The 19,689-nt window shown below is 39.1% G+C and overlaps 1 protein-coding gene across 1 annotated transcript in view; it reads right to left on the minus strand.

The window, feature by feature from the left end:
• The window catches only part of EXOC2 (exocyst complex component 2), a 125,478-nt gene extending 109,363 nt beyond the window's left edge, over window positions 1-16,115 (minus strand). Inside the window, exons 1-2 of the mRNA XM_059478863.1 lie at window positions 16,052-16,115; window positions 2,241-2,396 (exon numbers count right to left, since the gene is read on the minus strand). Of these exons, the coding sequence (XP_059334846.1) occupies window positions 2,241-2,358 (118 nt within the window). The 5' untranslated portion in view covers window positions 2,359-2,396; window positions 16,052-16,115. The remainder of the gene's footprint in view (window positions 1-2,240; window positions 2,397-16,051) is intronic.
• Between the last annotated feature and the right edge of the window lie 3,574 nt (window positions 16,116-19,689).

A 19,689-nucleotide genomic window follows, 5' to 3' on the forward strand; every position in this document is an offset into this window, starting at 1 on the left:
AGATTACTATAAGGCTCTCTCTTAAATGAAACCAAAAGAATGTTCTTCTATAATGTGATACTGTGTTTATATACAGAAAAAAAGTTTCTTGCTTTTTATTTTACACTAATGCATCTCAAACTTTTTAAACTTTATAAAGACCTCACTCAAACTTGCTTAACTCTCATGCCTACAAAGCCTCACTTTTCCAAGTACTTTCATTCAGTAATAGGGAATATTTACATGACTAATTTAACCATTAAAAGAAATCTTTACCTATCTGGGGCCTTAGTCACTTACTGGAGAAAGCTGACAACTGAGCTAAGGAGAGAACAAGGCAATGCCTTATTTATTTTTACCTCAAAGCATAAAATTATTAGCAGTGTGTGTTACAAATATTACTCTGAAAGAAATATAAGAAGAAATATCAGCAGCTGGTCAGCTGTAATACCGAGGTACAGCTCAGGATACGTCTTCCTTCCAAGAACATAGCACTGATCATTTCTAAGAGGATCATGCCAATGAACTAACAAGGCTATTGAAGTACATCAGCCACACAAATACACAGAAATATACTCACCCCTAACATCATCAGTTACTTGAGGATTTCTCAATATGAATTCTATAGTGTACTGCAACCTCACCTAGCAGCTCAGGAAAATACTATTTCTCCTGGTGAGAGACAGCAAACTGAAATGGAGTGGAAAATGTAGTAGCTTATGCTTGGCCATAAAGCTCATTGTGGTGGCCGTGAATGGAATTTGTGAACTTTGGTTTACAGCCATGAAGCGAAATATTTTTTCTAGCAAAGCCAAACAAAATTCCAATGGCCTTCAGAGGAGTCGTGATTCCACAACAAATTAGACAAATTGCCTCTAACATGACTACTGAAGTACACATATGCATGACTAACAAAAAAAATAAGGGAAATTCCAGTAGTTATAGTTAACTTGGATTTCCAGGAACCTTTACTGAGTCTTTTTTGAAAGGCTTAAGAAAATGATGCAGCTATAGGATACAAACCTCTAATGGATAAATAGCTCAGCAACATAGAAACAGGGTTACAGTATATGATGTGATTTGACTGAGGAAAGTTCCACATGGTATATGCCAAGATCACTTGTGTTCAGTACACTTATACATGACAAGATAAAGAGGTTATAAAGTTTGCTGATGATTTTCTTTTATTCGGAGCATGAAGACCATAAATCCCAGAAAAATGCAAGCCAGAACTTACTAGGTTGAGTGATGCACTATAATGTAGATATTATAACACAACGGCTGAAATTCACTGAACAAAGACAAGATGCACGCAGGCAAAACTTTAAATTCATAGATGGCACCCTCAAACTGACTACTAATCCTCATGCATTTAATCATGGAACTATAGTAGGCAGAACAACAAAAACATTAGCTTGATTCTCAGTAGGAGTTACACAGAAAACAGAACTCTATGGCCGAAACACAAAACAAAAGTGAAAGTACAGCGTTATGCCACAGGGCATTCACATCCTGAACAGTGCACACAACCAAGATGTGACACCCACGACTGGCAGTGAAAGTAAAAGAGATTCACTGAACAGCAAGAAGAAAGGCCAAGGATACATGCAGAAAAATTAAATAAGCTAAGACATTTCAGCCTGAAAAGGAAGCAAGAGAGCAGTAATGAACAAGGTCTGTGACCAGGAGAATCAGTGAAAAGATCTTGTCCCCTCCTCCAGCACAGGAGCTACGACGATTCTGATGAAATTACCATGCTAAAAATCAAAACAGTAATGAAAAGGGTTCTTCACATATTGTGTAGCTAAATCACTGAACCTGCTTTATCATAACTGCTGCAAATATACAAACTGACTTTAACTCAAGGCATAGCAATGTCTTGGTTTAGGGCAAATATGGGAGAAAATCCCCAATGACTTTCTGAATACACAGAAAACACTTCTGACATGAACATTACAAAGGGGAAATTCTCAGTTCCTGAGAAAGTAACAAAAGAGCATCTCATTACATCTACCCTCTTCTAGTACACTGCAAAAAGCATTTAATGTTCAGCACAGGATGCTGACTCAGATTAAGGGTTCATCTAAAAAGGCAGTCAGTCTGGTTGGTTACACATTGGGTAGTATCTCTGAATTTATGAATTCAAGTGCATATTAGTGTAAAGAGCATTCAACACAGATTCTATCATGCAAAAAATTAATCTCTAATCATATCCAAAATGTTACCTTCTGCCATACCAAAAGGGTGATTTTTCAACTTACCTAGGAGGTCTGTAGGTCCAGTTCCCAAATTTTCTCCTCTAATTGTCACTTTTGTCCACGCAATGCCTTCATTGGGAGAGATACCGGTTACCAGTGGGGGCTGCCGTGCTCGAGACATGATGAATTTTCAGTTACTGCAATCTGAGTTGCTTTTATCTGTTTATCAAGAAACAATAAATTGAAACTCCATTAATTATATAAAAATTATTAAAATCATTTTAACCCGTTCTTCTCAAATTGTAGGGAAATACAAATGTAAATATGGAACACCACTCAAAGTCTTTTTTGACACAGTCATAAAACAATAAAGAAAAATTATACCTTCTTTGCACTTTTAAAAAAGTTAAATATAGGTTTCTGAAAGAAAAAGTCTATTCAGAGAAATATTAAACTTTCTGAATGCTTAATGAATATGTAGACACAGACTTCAAATTACTTATGTAATAGACTCATTTGAATTCTGACAACTTCTATTTGAAAATTATTATTGTACTCCTTAGGAAGTTCAGAACTGTTAATCTAAGATAAGTAATAGACTATGATTACATATTTGGACAACTTCTCCATCAAAATAAGACCTATTGACATAGACAGTCCCATGTGAGGAAGCACTTGGCACTTACTTGTATAAAGCATCAATGTTAACATGCACTGAGAAAATTAGAACATGACTTGTAAATACTACGCTAACAGAGATCATCAACAAAACAAACAATACCCAAACATATCAACAAAAATGTATGTAAAATTATTGAAGAAGCATTTCCAGAAGAGTGCTCCTTTGCACCTGAAATTGAGTCAACTCAGACCAGTTTAATTAATTGTGTCATTAATGAGTTCTGTAGCTCAAACACAAATATGGTACTGATGTAATGTGGTCTACATTTAGTTTACTATGCAACTGATTGCAAATGCATATTTTTTATTAGCAGTTTCCTTTGTGTAGCTCTGCAGCTATAAACACCTATAATAAGCTGAGTGTATATATGTATATATATATATAATCAGTATAATCTGAATTACGAGTCTTATTAAAAACCACCACCATTCCAAAACCTCAGTTACACACACACACCACTTTAGTGTAAACAATTTTGGAAGTTCAGGTTAGTAAAAAATACGTGGAATGTAAGTCAAGTTTCATAAGGCTCTCCTTAGCTATTGTTTTTTTTACCCAAAATGTATTTTCTACTTTTATTTGCAAATGTTAAGTCCATGAAACCAAGAAGCTCTCTAAACCATCTCTAACAATAAATAGCAGCAAAACTGCAGTTTCCAAGTCCCTGCAGTTAAGACATACTAGAATTAAGACACACTTGTTTCAGCTTGTTTTTGCATATACAAAACACTTTCATTGTACCAAGATACCCCATGCTCCTACACAGCCTCCCCACATTTTTCACCGGTAGTATCTAGATCTGACACAAGAATCAAAGAAGCTCCCACCAGCTGATTTCATTCTTCACATTCCAAAGCTGGAACACACACTGAAAATTAAGATGGAAATAGACAAGGCAGGAACTGGAAAGATGATCTTATACTAAAAGTAATCAAATACTACCCTCAGAATAGGGTCTCCTGTCTTTGTCTGTCCATACCACAGATGCATAGAATGTCACCTGTAACAAAACTCAGAATTCTGATCCAACTTCAGAGCCCACAGCCACACCTGAAGTCAGTGTGAAATGCATCCTGAATACAGGGAATACTGCACAATGTTCTGAAATACTGAGGTCCTAAACAACCACCTCAATTCCATAAATATGTCTGTTTTCAAATGTCTGTTTCTTGGTTTTACATATTTAAAATAGGAATACCATCACTCATTTCAAAAGCTACTTTTGAAAACAAATTCATTAACAAAGAAAAGGGATTTAGATACCCTGAACACAACAGAAGTATTAATATCTTCAGAGAGTTTTTCACACTGAACAGTATGCAATTAATAACAGATGAAAATTCATGTTGAACAAGCAAGAACATAGCAAATTGCACTACGTCAGCCATGTCCAGAGTAGGACATGGCAGTGAAGGAAGGCTGGCAAGGGCCCATGATAACACACACAATGCATATCTAGTTTGGCTTTGTATCTTTCCGTGGCAAACTTCATAATACTTCTTGACATTAAAAATTCCATAATGTGTTTAATAAATCATTGGTTTCTCTGTTTTTTTTTTTGCAAATAACCAACTATGAAAAAGGAATTAAGTTATATAGGTACTCTTAATAGTCTTACATGTAAACTACTGGAACATTTTACATGAAACCAACATGAGACTGGAGAAGCAAGTAGTCAACAGATGGAGGCCATAAGGGTAGAACAGCACTCAAGAAAAGAACTGTATCACCAGATTACAAAGAAATCAGCTGACAGTCATCTCCAGCTATGGAAGAGAAGGCTGTGCTCTGTTCCAGTGGCCTACTCCTACTTCTTTCACTGAACCAGCTTCTCCTTCTCCTCCTCTCTCGCACAGAGACAGTCCCTGCTTCACCCAAAAACTGAAGCCAGATCCTCATCTTGCAGACAAACTGTTTCTGCCCCATCCTGTTAATGGTCCCTCTGACTTTTCACCCATAAGTTCAAGCAGGGAGGGAGAAGGATGTTACTATTCCATCCTCCTTTCAAATCCAGACACTTTGGTAATTCCTCTTACCTCGCTTTGCCTACTCCAAGCCTTCTTGTCCAGACACATCATCTGCACAACTATTGATCCACTTAGCACACGTGAAAAGGACAGACCTTCTCTTTTGTCAACATCCCTAATCTTGGAGTCACAAGGTTTGCCCAGCTTTCCTCTCATCTGTGCTGCATTCAAAACTATAGCACTGCCCAACAAAACAGCGGGCAGCACAAGAGAAATAGGATGCTAGAGAAAAATAAGGTCTATAATTTTACCAGGAGGGAGGAGAATAAGCTGCATGTATTCCTCACAATCTCATCTATGTAGTCTTTACAGCTTTTCTCACAGATCCTCAGCAGAGCTCAAGGATACACAACAGCTTTAAGGAACAGTGGTGTTAGGCCCTTCCAGGCACACAACCACCTTCTGCAGGAAGCAACATGTGTCTAGATACCAGTTAGTCAATATAAAACACCTCTTTTATTTTGGAGCAATTTTTTGTAAATATTTATGTGGAATATTAATCAGTAAAAGTGATGTAAAAAAGCCATCTTCAGGAACATCAGGTAATATGGAGAGGAAAAAACCTTGAGAAAAACAAGTAAAATAGAAGCTACTGTGGTATTATTTGTGTGGTATTGTTTGGTTGACCCCTTCTCAAACGTTATAGCTCCCTTGCATTGCAGCTATTGTTGCTTCCAAAATACCCAGGCACACAGGTAATTGGCTTGTCTCAATACCAAAACTCAAAAGTAATATTACAACATCTTTTTCTGGATTTCAGAAATCAGCACTAGATCCCCCTTCATGATGAGCTAAATAAATGTAATAAAAACACTGAGCCTCCTGAGATCTAGTATTTCTTCTAAAGTATTTCCATACTTACTGCAGAATTGCTTTAAAATACCTCACTGGAATGAGAATACCACAGTAAATCTCAACACAATTCAAAGCACTACAACACTGAGATGCTCTATGATTATTATTTTTAAACAGCAAATGCTTTCATTTATTTCAAAGACTGGAACTATTTGTAATATGCCATTATTATAAATATCAAGCAAATGCTTGGGAGCCTTCAATTAATTTATATTTCCTCTCCTTAGGACAGATGTCCATAGCTAACATGACTGAGGTGCTTACTGGGAAGCCTAGCCACTATACTGCTGTGGCAAGTTCCTAAATTTCTTAAAAAATATTTTAAGGCAAATCTGACAAAAAATTACTTTTTCATTTGACAAAACATGACAACCACCTAATTCTGAGCTTTTGTTGCAATTCTGTATGCTTCCTAAAGATAAAATCTATTCTTTATGAAATATGTATTACACATAAAATATATTTTTATTAAAACAGCCCTCTTCCTGAAAGACTGATTCTCATGCAGACAAGGAGAGTGCAGAAAGACAGTTTCTATACAAGATCTTTCCTCTCAGGAGCCAGACTCACTGAAGAGGTTTCAACAAGACTGTTTTTTACAATGGACAATCTTCTACATTAGCAGAACGCTCTCTCTCTCTCTTTATTTCTCTCCACCCTTTTTTTTAACCTAATTTCCTCACACTATCTCCCCAACAATTTAATGTGGATATCTGATTGACTGCTCCCATGATCTTGCCCATACCATTCTATTATTCTGTCATAATTCTTGTTATAAAAGCACAAGGAGTTAGAAAACCTCTGCAAAGACCACCTACTACAAAGTCCTCTTGAAAAATGCCTTTCATAAACAATATCTTTGTCTTTGCACCAGTTTCTCAAATAAACTGTCCTCTCACAAAGGTTTGGTTAAAAAAAAAAAAAATCCAGACAATTCTGAGCATTAAAAGCTTGCTAAAGAGAGGACACCTTCCATCTTTATCCTAAGAAAACCCACTTGAAAATAAATAATGAACCAATGAAATACGCCCCAGCATAAGGGAAAGCACAAGTCTATTTGGTTTTGGGTTTTTTTTAGTATTGTAAGCCTTCAGTTTTATGTTGTTTTGAAATGAGAGTTCTTATACAGTTTTCCTCATTCAACTTTCAATGGCAAACACAGAAGGGACCCAAAATAAAATGCCAAGAGCTACCATACCTGTTCTGTTAAGCAAACTACTTTCTACATTTTACTACACTCTGGAAGTACCACCAAAATCAGAAATACATGAACAACCAAAGTTCAGGATTGAAGACTATTAAATTGGCTGGTAATTTCAAAGGAAAACTACAAACATCTTGAAGGCATGGAACTCTGGAAGGCGAGTAACAGTATGCTGCCACCTTACAAATTCAGCCAGTGGGAAAAACTAGCAGTTGAAGTGTTTTAAAATAGAGTTTCTGACTTCTGAAACAAAATAGCAAGATGGTTCCAGTGACTCAAAGTTCAATTTAAATAAAGTTTTCAGTGATACTTTGTTACAGACACTGAACTTAAAAGATTCTCTTGGAGGAAGGCAGACTCAAAGTTAATGCAAGTTTCATGGTCATCTAGCAAAGGGAATCAAAGCTATCAAGAAGGGAGGGAAGAAAAACCCAATTTGTCATCATTGAGAAAGTCTAAGTTACAAGAAAGTGTTTAAACCTTCAGATATCAAATATTTATTTGTTCTTAATCATATATATGTGACAGAATACAATTAAAAAATGGTGAGGCAGGAACAGCAAAGCATCACCCATGTGCAAATCACAGTATGCTTCAGATGTTGTTTACTTAAAACAACAACCAAAAAACATAAGAAAACCAACCTGAAAACAACAAGTGAGTTACACTAACATCACAGCATTGAATGATTCCCAAATGAAAAGATTTATGACATGCCTTTTTAAACAAGCTATAAATACTCAGATCCTAGAATGTAGGTGATGGCCTTTTAACCTTAAACCACACAAACTTGTGCTTCTAGTACACAAATCTAATAATTTGTTTTCACTAGAAAACCCAGAGTCTCCTGAGTACAACACACTATGACAAAGTCAGTGAAGGGACACGACAAATGACCCCAAGAAGAACGACAAAGCAAAATGCTTCCTGGATGTTTGTACTCAAAACCATTACAAAATGATGAAAAACACTACTACAACCTTTTCTGTGCTTTATCTTCCCAACAATATAAATTCAGACAGACAATCTACATAAACCAAGAATTAAAAGCATCCAAAAAGCAGCACTGTGAAAATAACTGACATTTATTAACCCCTCTGGAGATCTTCAGTGCCCTAGAATTGCCACAGCCTTCAACACTGCATTAATAATATAAAGTCCATTCCTGCAAGCCTGCCAGAAAAGACTGGGAAGTGAATAAGCTAAACAATGCTGAAATTCCAAGTGATATTAAGAATCTATGCATGTTTATTTAAATAATAAAAGAAGACTTGTCAATTTAAACAAGAAGCGCTCACGAATCTTACATTTAGGGGGAAAGAAACTCTTCATAACACCACTAAGCTACTTATAATGAAAAGATGAACAAACATAAAAAAGTGGGTAATTTCACTGTCACACAGAAAAACAAAGCCTCATTTGTCTTGCCCTGTCATATCCGGCGTGTTGATTCAAGCCAATATTAACACTGACAAACATGTTAACCTACAACGTTACATGCCAAAAATCAGTTCCAATTTGGGAAGATGTGCAAGTTTTGTGACAGAGAGGGCAAACAACAACAAAGAAGACTTGCAGTATTAAATGACATAATATGATACTCTGTGCTTTTTCAAAAGGCTCCTGAATATTCCAATCAGCCACAAAGGGCACACTAGACATTTTAGTTTTAGGGTGGGCAAGGAATGAGCGCAGCAGTTTTGCTTTCACCGCAACAATCTTCGCAGATTCCCTTCAGTATCTCAGAGGTCTCGCTTGCCTTAACCCAGCAAGGTACATCTTCATGGCCATGTATCTTGACGGAGTGAAAGCAAAATAATCCCAGCACTCAGCGATGCCATTACCCTTTCTCAGTCACAAGGGATTAAAAGGCTCGGAGCCGGGGCAGATGCTGGGAGAGCCCTCGGCAGAGCGGCTCACCGCCCGCCGCAGCCTGGGCTGCAGCTGCGAGGGATTGACACCGCTGACGGTGGAACCCGGCTCGGGAGAAACTCCGGGCACAGTTCCGGCATCCGAAATAAATTAAAGTAAACAGTGTTGCTCTCCCTCATCCACCCTGTTAGCAGCCTCTCGGTTGAGCTGGAGACCACACACCCAGACCACACAGCACCAGCTGAACTCACTCGCACGCAACATCTAGAAGCTGTCACTCTGCTGGGTATGGGGAGGGGAGAGAGAGGGGGGCCGGAGTGCGAGTGTGTGTGTTTAGAGAAGCTGCTTGCTCTCTCCTCCTATCATTACAGCTGCTTATGTTTTGTGTGCTTGGGAAGGAGGGAAAGAAGGAGGCATAAGAAAAAAGACCTATAAAGCTCGCTAAGAAAACACACTGGCCTTGGCCTTTTGTAGTAATGATTTGCACTCCTCCTGTACTAGTTTAGTAGCTGATGAAGGGCTAACAAAGCATCCATTTAACATCAATTAACCTTCTATCTATCACACGTCAAAAAAAATTAGACTAGTATAAATCCATTTCCTTGTACATTTTAAATTACAGCATCCTGTCAATTACAATGTGAAAAATAGCCTATATATTGATCTATTTTTACATCAGGAGTTCTGAGATGTTATTTATTTGGAGAGGGGAGAGATATTCACCACAAAAATCAACCACACAGATGACATTATGACATCAAAATGCTGAATTTTCTCCAAAAACATTCCATTGTAAAATGAAGTTTTATTTGTTAGCATCATACACCATAAACAACCTGAAGGAAGTTAATGAGCCAACATATAACACTGAGTTTGTAACTCACCAGCAGCAAGAAGTAAAAATAGCAAAACACTAAAAATAGATTTAAACCAACAATAGTCTATAATACAGATGAACAGAGACTTTTAAAAGGAGGGGGAATTCTTTGTTTCTTTAAGCTCACAAATAATTTCATGTGCCAATTATGTCACCTGTTCAAACAGAGAAAGCGGAATAAAATGTTTGAGGACTCATAAAATCTATTTCACTGAGTTGACTTTAAAAAAAGATTTCCTTCCCTCTGCTCTGCTACCATGAACACACATACCTCCCCCATCAAGCTCACCAGCACACAGATTTAATTTCATACATACACATCTGGACAGCCCAGAACCACAGTCACATTTTCACCTCAGTTCAAAATCTTTTTACCTAAGTGACAATGACAATCTCCAAGTGCCACTACTAAACAAAACCATCAAAACTGCAATAATCCAAATGTCAGTAACAGCCCTATAAACTTGGATGAATATATCTGTGTTTATAAAAACCTTGAGAAAAAAATCCAAAAAATATTTCACCTTACCAAATACATTTTAAAAAATGTTAGCTTCAAAGTTCTGTAACTTCACACTGAAAATAATTTATTCCCCCAATTAATTAATTAGATCAATATGCTGGTTTATACCAGTTCTTGAATGAACGGTTTTGCTCATGTATTCAATGTAACAGCACCTATTCATTACCAAGACTCAAGTCAAACCAATTTAAGTGTTCTGAATGTCTATTTTGGTCATACTGGCTTGCCTAGAAAAGGTCAATAGCATAGAAGAAAATATAATTAAAGAAAGTTTGAACACAGATGTTTCTCCCCAAACTTTCCGCTACTTTCCATATAAATTACATTGCAACTCCCCAGAAACTAATTCATCTACTTGTTAAAAGCTTCCGTATTTAGTGTGTGACACATCACTATAATCTAGCAACATTGTAAAGTCCTAAACATCTATATATAAACATATATATAAAAAAGTCAGCTCAGCTTTATACAAAACCATATCACAGATGGCCATAAATCTCCCATTAATTTCTAAATTCTCACAAAGCACATCTTCCTACATCTGCTTCCACCTCCAACATTCCGCAATGTTTGCTTCATCCAGAAGTCATTATCCTACTCTCTCTTCCAGCTAAGCCATTCATCCCTCTTTTGTTCCAAAGTTATGATTAATTTTTTGTACATCATTTAATTATTAGGAAAATGGTAAAAAATCTTAATATCTCATTATCATTTAATCTTATGTTGTTCACAGGCAGAAATTAGAAAACAATACTTCAAGCATCAAAATCTTTCAAATATGTTTATGCTAATGCATTCAGAAAGATCCAGAAGTTCAGAAAAATAAACTAAATGAATCCCAAAGGGATGAATTTTTTTTCTAGAAAAAAGAAACAAGACACCACAGATTTTTTTTTCTAAGCCCTGTAACTATATACAATATTCTCTATAAAAACACTATATAACCACTGTAATTACACAGTTCACATGGTCGAAGCTTTAACTTGGATGCTTGTATGTAAGACTGCAACACTTACACTTACTGTGTGACTATTTTAACAGTTCCTTTTGTTTCAAAAATATTTAAAAGATGAGACATACACTTGTGTTACTGAGATTCTAGTATTTTTCATGTTCTCTCCCCGACACCTCTTTCTGGCCTTTGCTCAGGGATGTACTCAAGCCATATGCTAGAGTGTTTTTCTCAATTCACATGGTCCAACACACACTCAATACTTCCCTGACAGACTGTGTGCACAGGTATTTTTCTAACAAAAGCCTCTCTTTGCCTTATGAGTCTTCATTTCTACTTGTCTGCCTAAAATCCCATCTCCTGTATGGAGTGATCACACTTACAGAGTAGTGAGGTTGTCTTGTGAGAAACACAATCTCCCCTGCCTTCTCTTCTAAGGAAACATGCAAAGAACCCATCTGCAATACACATAGCTTCTGAATTTTTTGCCAAAAATCCAATGCTTAGTTTTCCAGCAAGAACCAAAGTATACCTGTTAAAACCGCTGTGAGATTTGAAATGTCACAAGACTCACAGAATTCCCAAACAGAAAACTGAAAGTAATTGCTTTTTTAATTGAGACATTTCATGAGTATCTAAAAAAAATAGTTTAGTTTATTCTCAATGCAAAAGTGGCTATTTAAAAAGGAACTTTTACTTAAAATAGTCTTAATCTTTAACTAATGCAGGCTTTTTGCTGAACCTCCAAACATAGGGGTACATGGCTTCTGGGTTATCAACAGTGTCAAAGGAAAAAAAAAATACAAGTCTAAATATATCTAAAAATCCTTGATTTATACTGTAATCTGATCCACAGACACTTTTACACTGCCAGAGACCCCACTGGTTTCTGCACAATATAGCTTAAGCATAGTCTTTGAGAATAAAACTGAAAATCTGGGAATCTGCAGTTCTGTTAAGGTCAAGGGAAAATCAGACCCCTTAAGGACCTGGTGTCTCAGAAACTTTGTTTTCCTTAAAAACAAAGCAAGGAAAATTAGAAAGGAAACATGGGCTTTCACACTCATCACCAGACGTAATCACAGTATTTTCTAATGAAAATGCTGAACATACTTTCTGCAGATTAGTAACGTCAGTAGTCAAGAAAAGGCTACACAGACCAAGTTTTTTTTGGAGGAAAAAATCACTAAATACTTCCAAAATAATATAAAAAGTACAATTACAAAGAATTTTTCCAGAGGAGTGGTGAACCTGGTGTTGTTTAATATAGTAAACACATATCTTACCTTTCCCTATGCAAAGCCTGTAACCCGGCAATCACGCAATAAATAATTATTTGCAAGCATTTCTGTCATTACTTGGTGTCTAGGGAAGTTGCTTCAGGGGGATTTGGAGTTGTTTTTTTTTTTTCTCCAGGGTATCAGAAAAATGATTTTTTTCTCCCTGCTGCTTTTCCCTTCTCTTTATAACTTCCAACACTGGGAGAATAACCCACATGCTTTTGAACAGAAATACTGATTGAAATTCCCTAAAATAATTTTCAGAGTAAAGCACGAAATTTTTTATCAGCCAGATTTTTGAACTCGCACTTTGCAAGCTTTAAACACAGACCTCTGCTTTCATGTTCAGCACAAAAGATGAAAAATAAATCTGACGTGACTGCGCTGTGCATGTGCTGTCTCATCATCCCTCATCCTCCAAACACCTTTACAAACAAGATTCCCTCCATTACCAAACACCATATTTCTCCCCTGGGAAAAGTAATTTGAAAGACAATGTTGCACAGCCCAGATTTACAGAATGTAGGTGGTCCAAGACAGAAGGTCAAAGTTAAACTGAAGAGCTAACATCTGACTTCTGCTAAAAGATACTAATTCAGCTGTTTTCGGATTTCGAACATTCAGCTGGCTTCAAGTACAGCAGTAGGTTCCGCTCTGTCTGAAAAACTCACATAGAAAGTAAATTCACTGAAACATCTACAGTTCTCTGAGTACTATTTTCCAGTCCCTGACAGTAAAATGAAGTACTTCTGACTTCTCTTGCAGAAGGTTTTCTTTGCCTGTTTGTATAAATAAATAGTGACCTATAGGCATTCAAAATACATGCAGGTAGTGTCTGTATGTGCTTCACAAGCTTTTTTCCTCATGTACAAAACTCTAACTGTATTATTTCATGGACATCTTCCATAGTTGTCAGAATCTATGTTTTAAGAACACCTTTTATATTCAGTCTTCTGTCACCATCCTATCAAGATAAATACTTTTTTCTTTTCATTCTTTTTTGGTTTTTTTTTCCTTTTAAGTGAAGTCAGAAAGCCAAAAAGTGCAGAATAAACAGAATTAAAATAACTCAAAACTGATGTTTCATTTCAAGTACAGTGATTAAGGCTTACTGAATTTACAGCTAAACATATCACTACATTGAAAGAAATTGATTAAATATGGTTCAATATAACATAAGAGAAAGTTTTGATTAATAAATGAGGTCAGTGGCCTCTGCCTTTCTAATCAACCTACTTATTTTGCTTTAGTCCAGCTTCTCTGGGAAGAGCAGTGTAATAAAGAATGGATTGCATCAGTGGATACAGTTTCATTCTAACAGGACCTCAGGAAAACAACCGGTGAATTACAGATTTTAATGTCTTTACTGTCCAGTTTTGCCCCAAATACTCTCAACAGCTAGCATAAAACCCTGGATCACTCTCACAAGAAATCCTGCAATTTTAGATTTCTTGTACTGTTCATGACTTAGAACTTTACTTTTTTAAAATTCATTTGGAATTCCATTGACCTAAACTGCTACTTAGCTCTAAAATATTAAGAAGCAATTAGAGCATTAAAAACATCCCCAAACCATCAAGTCTGTAAAAACATTTCCATTTATTGAATGAAGACCAGAAAAATACAACACAACTTTATACTTTTTTTTAAAAGCCAGCATAAGTTTGATGGATAGCAATCTTCTAATTAAATTGCTTCACCTCTGACACATTCTAAAATATGTTTTCCATAAAGAAAACCACCCTTACCATTACAACTTAAAATAATTTTCACTGAGATAAGTCCGACCAGTATAATGAAAATAACCGCATCTGTTTTAAATGATGTTGCAGACAACAGAAATTGCACCTAAATAAAAACACTTTGTCCAAGGAGTGGGCATAAACCACAAAAATTGTAAACTAAGCTATCCATAGGAAAGAAATCAGCAACAAGACATGCCTCTTGCTGCTTATTGCTGGGTGCAAGCTGGGATAAGATACAATAAAAACAGGGAAGTAAGAATTATAGAGCATTCCTTCTTCAGGTGAGCAAAATGTAAAGGAAGAAAAGGGACTTGTTTTTCTAAGCCACGAATTTGTTTATTTACAGTCCTTTAACTGTTCTGACAACTTCATCATAAGCAAAACCAAATCAGCAAAAACAAAACCAAAAAAGTTTACAGCAGTGAAACGCAGAGAAATCATTAACGGAGGAAGGAGACTGTTTACTTGTTGTAAGAATGATCAGAAAACCTGGAAAACTGAAGAGAGATTATGATTTTAACTACATTTTAAACAATGAATATTTGGAGTTTAGGTTTAATCTGATGTTCTGTCAGAGCTAGGATTGCTTAATATTATACTGGCTTTTGACTCAGAGCATTTGAGTCTATGGCTAGAAACTGTACCTGCAACAAGCAAGGAAATTGCAGGAGGAAGACTATTTAAAAAAAACAGTAAAACTGGACAGAATGGGAAACTCTTTTCTGGAAGTAAGATCATCCCAAATTTCAGACGTCGACGCCTTGCTAAGAGAACATTTTCAGGTTCTTAATTAGGATATTGATGAGGCAAGGAGGAAAGATGTTTGGTCACCCAGCTCATGGACACTTGTGGACTGCAAGGCAGTCCAAATGAGGCAGAAATGTAGCACTGGGTAGGAAGTTAAAAAAAATTCCCAAGTCTCAGAGAAGCGTAATATCTCCAGACAGACATGGATGAAAGCAACCATCTCTCAACCAACATGTTATTTCAATTCCTCCCACATTTCTTACCCTGTTATTTTCCTATTGCACTTGCCTATGTACTCAGTCATTTTGGGGAGCTGTATCTGAAACTTGATGGCACAACTAAATGCAAAGACAAAAAAGAAAAAAAACTAAAACAAAAAATAAAATCAGTCCTGCAAATAACCACCTTTTCAGCAAGTCCTACAAGTAACCAGCTTGGACTCACCGCTCTACCCTGCTTATTTCCTCTATCCCCCACCCAGCACACCCACATTTCACTGAGCCGAACGACCCCATCATTTCACAGGGTCGGACTGGATGATGTCGGAAGTTTTTTCCAACCTCACTGACTCTGGCACCTCGCACAGCTCCGGCCCTGCCCGCGCAGCCCGGCGGGCACCGGCGCTCCCCGGGCCGCTGGCAGACACGGGACACACAGGCTAAGGCCACGGAGCCGCTGCTGCTGCCGGGCTCGCAGGGACGGCGCCACCAGCGCCGGGCCCGACCTCGCCCGAGCAGGGAGCGGCCCCCAGCGGGACACCGAGAGCCCCGGGGAGCCGCAGGCGGCAGGAACCCCCCGCCCTGCCGGCAGCGCCCTGCCGGGGGGCTGGAAGGAGGAAGAGCCGCTGCAGCCGGGAAGTCACCGGGGGGCAGACGGCCGCAGCCCAGCGACGCCCCCTGCGCCCCGAGAGCCACCGCCGACAGCTCGGTCCCCACGGAGCCGGGGCGGGGACGCTCGACCCCGCCCGGGGAGCGGAAGGCGGGGGGAGGCCGAAGGGAGGGGGATGGCCTCCGCCCCGGGGAGGCGGGAGGGGGGGGGAAAGGGAAGGGGCCGGAGCTGCCCCGCGGCGCCCGAGGGGGGCCGGGGCGGGGGCCGGGGCCGGTCACTCACCGCCCGCCGCCGCTCGCATCCGGCACCTGCGGCCGCCCCGCTCCCGGCAGCGCCCCGCGCCCGCCGCCGCCGCCAGGCGCCGCCAGCCGCCGCCCGAGCACATCGAGCGAGCGCCGAGCCACCGAGGCGGGTGGGGGGGGCAGCCAAGCTCCGAGCCGCGCCCCTCCGGGAGCCACGCCCCTCACGGAGACCCCGCCCCTCACGGAAACCCCGCCCCTTTCCCACCTCCCTCCCTCCCAACGCCGAGCGGCGTCTCTGAAGGCCTCCGGAGGGAGTGCGGGTTGGTTCTGCCATGGGTGAGGAGCAAAAGAAAAAATACAAACTTAATTATGACGGTCTTGAGTACGACAAGGACAACAATGACAGGACCCGAGGGAGCGGCCTGAAGTTGTGCCAGGGCGGGTTTAGGTTGGGTATCTGGGAAAGGTTCTTCATCCAGAGAGTGTTTGGGCGCTGGAACAGGATCCCCAGGGCAGTGATCACAGCACCAAGCCTGGCAGAGCTCAAGAAGTGCTTGTACAATGCTCTCAGATGCATGGTGTGACTCTGGGGACGGTGCTGTGCAGGGCCAGGAGTTGGTACTCGTGATCCTTGTGGGTCCTCTCCAGCTCAGCACATTTTGTTGTTCTGTGCACAACAGAAACAAATGATTACTAAACTGCTCCCAAGCAGATAATTAATGCTCCCAGCATTATCATCACTGTCCCTACAGGCAGAAACTCACCCAGCAGTAGTGCTGGGACTCCAGCCTGAGGTGCAAGGGAGGCTGCCCAGGGAGGTCATGGAGTGTCCCTCTCTGGAGACATTCCGAACCCACCTGGACGCGTTCCTGTGTCACCTGTTCCGGGTGACCCTGCCTTGGCAGGAGGGCTGAACTGGATGCTCCAGAGGTCCCTTCCAACCCCAACCATTCAGTGACTCTGTGAGGGGAAGTGCAGAAGGATGGATGGGGGGCAAAATCCCAGGCACAGATACTCAGGCAGTGCTGTCAGCCCCAGGAAATAGAAATCTGTCCTCCTTTCGTGATAAACCAGTAAAAATGTTTCTTTTCAAACCCATTGTCTGCCTGGGGGGATTCTAAACACAAGGTCTTTACCTTATGGAAAGAATCAGGAGATATCCTTTTTCATTTTTTGCTGGTACTGTTCGATGTATAACTTTGGTTGCAAAAACCAAATTCAGACAAAAATCTTACTGGGAAGGAGAGGAAAAGCAATGAGACAAAAAAAAAAAAAAAACCCCAAACCAAACCAAAACAAACAAACAAAACAGAAAAGAGGAATCTATACCTCAGTTATGCTAACCCAGCCCAAAGCAGGACATTAATGGGAAAGCAAATTACTTTGGATAAAACCTTAAAGCACCATAAAAAGCATTATGGCCAAACCCCAACTTTCCTAACTTTTTTTTTTCACAGGTTAAAGCTGCTCAGGTTAAATTAGTAGACTGGAATATGTCATACCATGAATAAGCAATACTCTTCTGACTCTTTCCTCTTCTCTGTAAAACACTACTCAGTATCTTTTAGGGAAAAACAAAGGCAGATGATACCTATCTTTTCTGTAGTTGTTTCCATAGTTGTAACTAGTAACTGCAGTTTTCTGCTGAGAACCAATGCAGAAAATGAGCTCCTTTGTTCTCCAAGAAAAGTAAAGTTGGCATCAGATTTTAAAAAAAGTGCAACCATTTGCCCCCCATTTCAAAATTATATTTTTCCTCCATGACAGCTTGTTTGAATTCTCTCATTGAATGCTTGTCATCAGCTGTGCCAAAGCAAACTGCTCCTTGAGAGGTTGGTGGGATCAGAAGGCCCCACCCAGCGTACCTGGGTCCCAGCCCAGCGCCCTCTGAGAGGGGACACCTCTGCCCAAAAACCCCACTGACTTTTCTGGGACTTCATAAAGGGAACTGTGTACCCAGAAGGTTTTGTAATAAACAACCATGAGTTTAGGTTTAGCTCAAGTGATAAATTTCAGTGCCAAACTGCAGTTGGGTTGCAGCTTTGATTGAATATTCACCTCTGTTGTAAAGGACCCTAAATAGGTGAATCATTAAGAAGAGGGAACCTGAACTTGAAAAGAGTCAGCCTCCCCAGTGTTAAACCCCTAAGTGAGGACAAGCTGACAGACCTTTTGCTTGTGAAAATGTCACCTAGCCTTTAGGGATTTTAAGCTGCTGTTTCTAAAGGGCAGCTCAGAAGTATTTTTATGCAGATTGTGGTCCTTGGGAATTTGTCAGAAAAGCACAATCAGGCTAAACTCTGCAAGAACAGAAACCTTATAAAAGGCATGAGTATTTCACTGGCATCCACACAGGCAAATCCTCCTATTTCCACAAGCAGCATCCAGGAATCTTATGATCTATAGGCCCTGGATAACACTGCCAATGCAGAACTTCCTGTGTGGTGCACTTTGTTCAATCTGCTGTGGGTGGTTTCCCCAGCTGATATTCAGTGACCATCACCTACCCCTTCAGTGACTCCAGAACAAAGCTGACAGTGACTGACTGCAGATGTGACCCTCTGGAGAGAAGAAACACCACCCTGCATATCTCTTTGGAACAAAAGGAAAAAAACTAGTGTGGTTAATATATATATATATATCTGTCATATATATATAACTTATGATGTATATACCATAATATATAGTATATATTTGCTGTCATATATAATGCTGCTAATATAAATATATTACTCTTTAGAACTCCAGATGCTGTTAAAGAGATTAATCTATGCAGTTAAAACTGAGGAAAGAAGTGACAATTTGTAATGTAATGACCTGGTAAATAGTAAGTGTTATACCTCATAGAGGTCACAGGAGTAATTGCTCATTCATGCCTTTTTCTAATCCATTTATGCAGATTTGACAGTGATCTGTAAACATTACATCTCTCTACAAAGTTGGGTAAACAGATTTGAAAGCCAGAGAGATTATTATGATCATCTTGTCTAACCTGAATATTGAAAGCTGTAGAATTTCCTCCAGCCATTCCCACACCAAGGTCTTTTTATAGTTGTTTTTAAAAAACACATTTTCATTTTATTTCAAAGAATAAAATTTGTTATTTATTTATTTTGGAGAAATGGCAAATCAATCATTCTGCTTTTGAAGATTTCTCAGTGGTTATGCTAACATGTACCACACTACCTTAATGTGCAAAAAGACCCTGATAGAAATATAAATGTTGTTTGAAAAGGTAAATTCATCTAGCTGCAGCATCTGTCCATTGCAAGCCTGCTTCTTGTTAACAGAAATATCTTCCTTTTGAAGATGTTTGTGAAATGCGGCAGATTTACTCCTTCACTTTCTCTTGACAAATTGTATGGATTAGCTTTGATTCTGCACTGTATAAGTGCCTTTCCAGAACTGTTCTCTGAATGCCTTCAAGCTTAGAGATATTCCCTAAATTTTTTTTGACATGTGGACTTCCAAACCAGACCTTCTCCTGCTCCTGTTTAAATTTATGAGGTGAGTATTATAACCAGGGAAATCTGAGGAACAGAGAAATGCTAAGAAGCCTAAGGGGTAAAGTGATCTTAAGAAATCACCCTTTCCAGTTATTTTCCATGCCCCACAACAGGATCAACTACTCTTTTGTTGTAACATAACTGTTTTTTCAATCTTGTTCTTAAAGGCTTG

Source organism: Ammospiza nelsoni, chromosome 1, assembly GCF_027579445.1.
Source record: "Ammospiza nelsoni isolate bAmmNel1 chromosome 1, bAmmNel1.pri, whole genome shotgun sequence".
Taxonomy (NCBI): Eukaryota; Metazoa; Chordata; class Aves; order Passeriformes; family Passerellidae; genus Ammospiza; species Ammospiza nelsoni.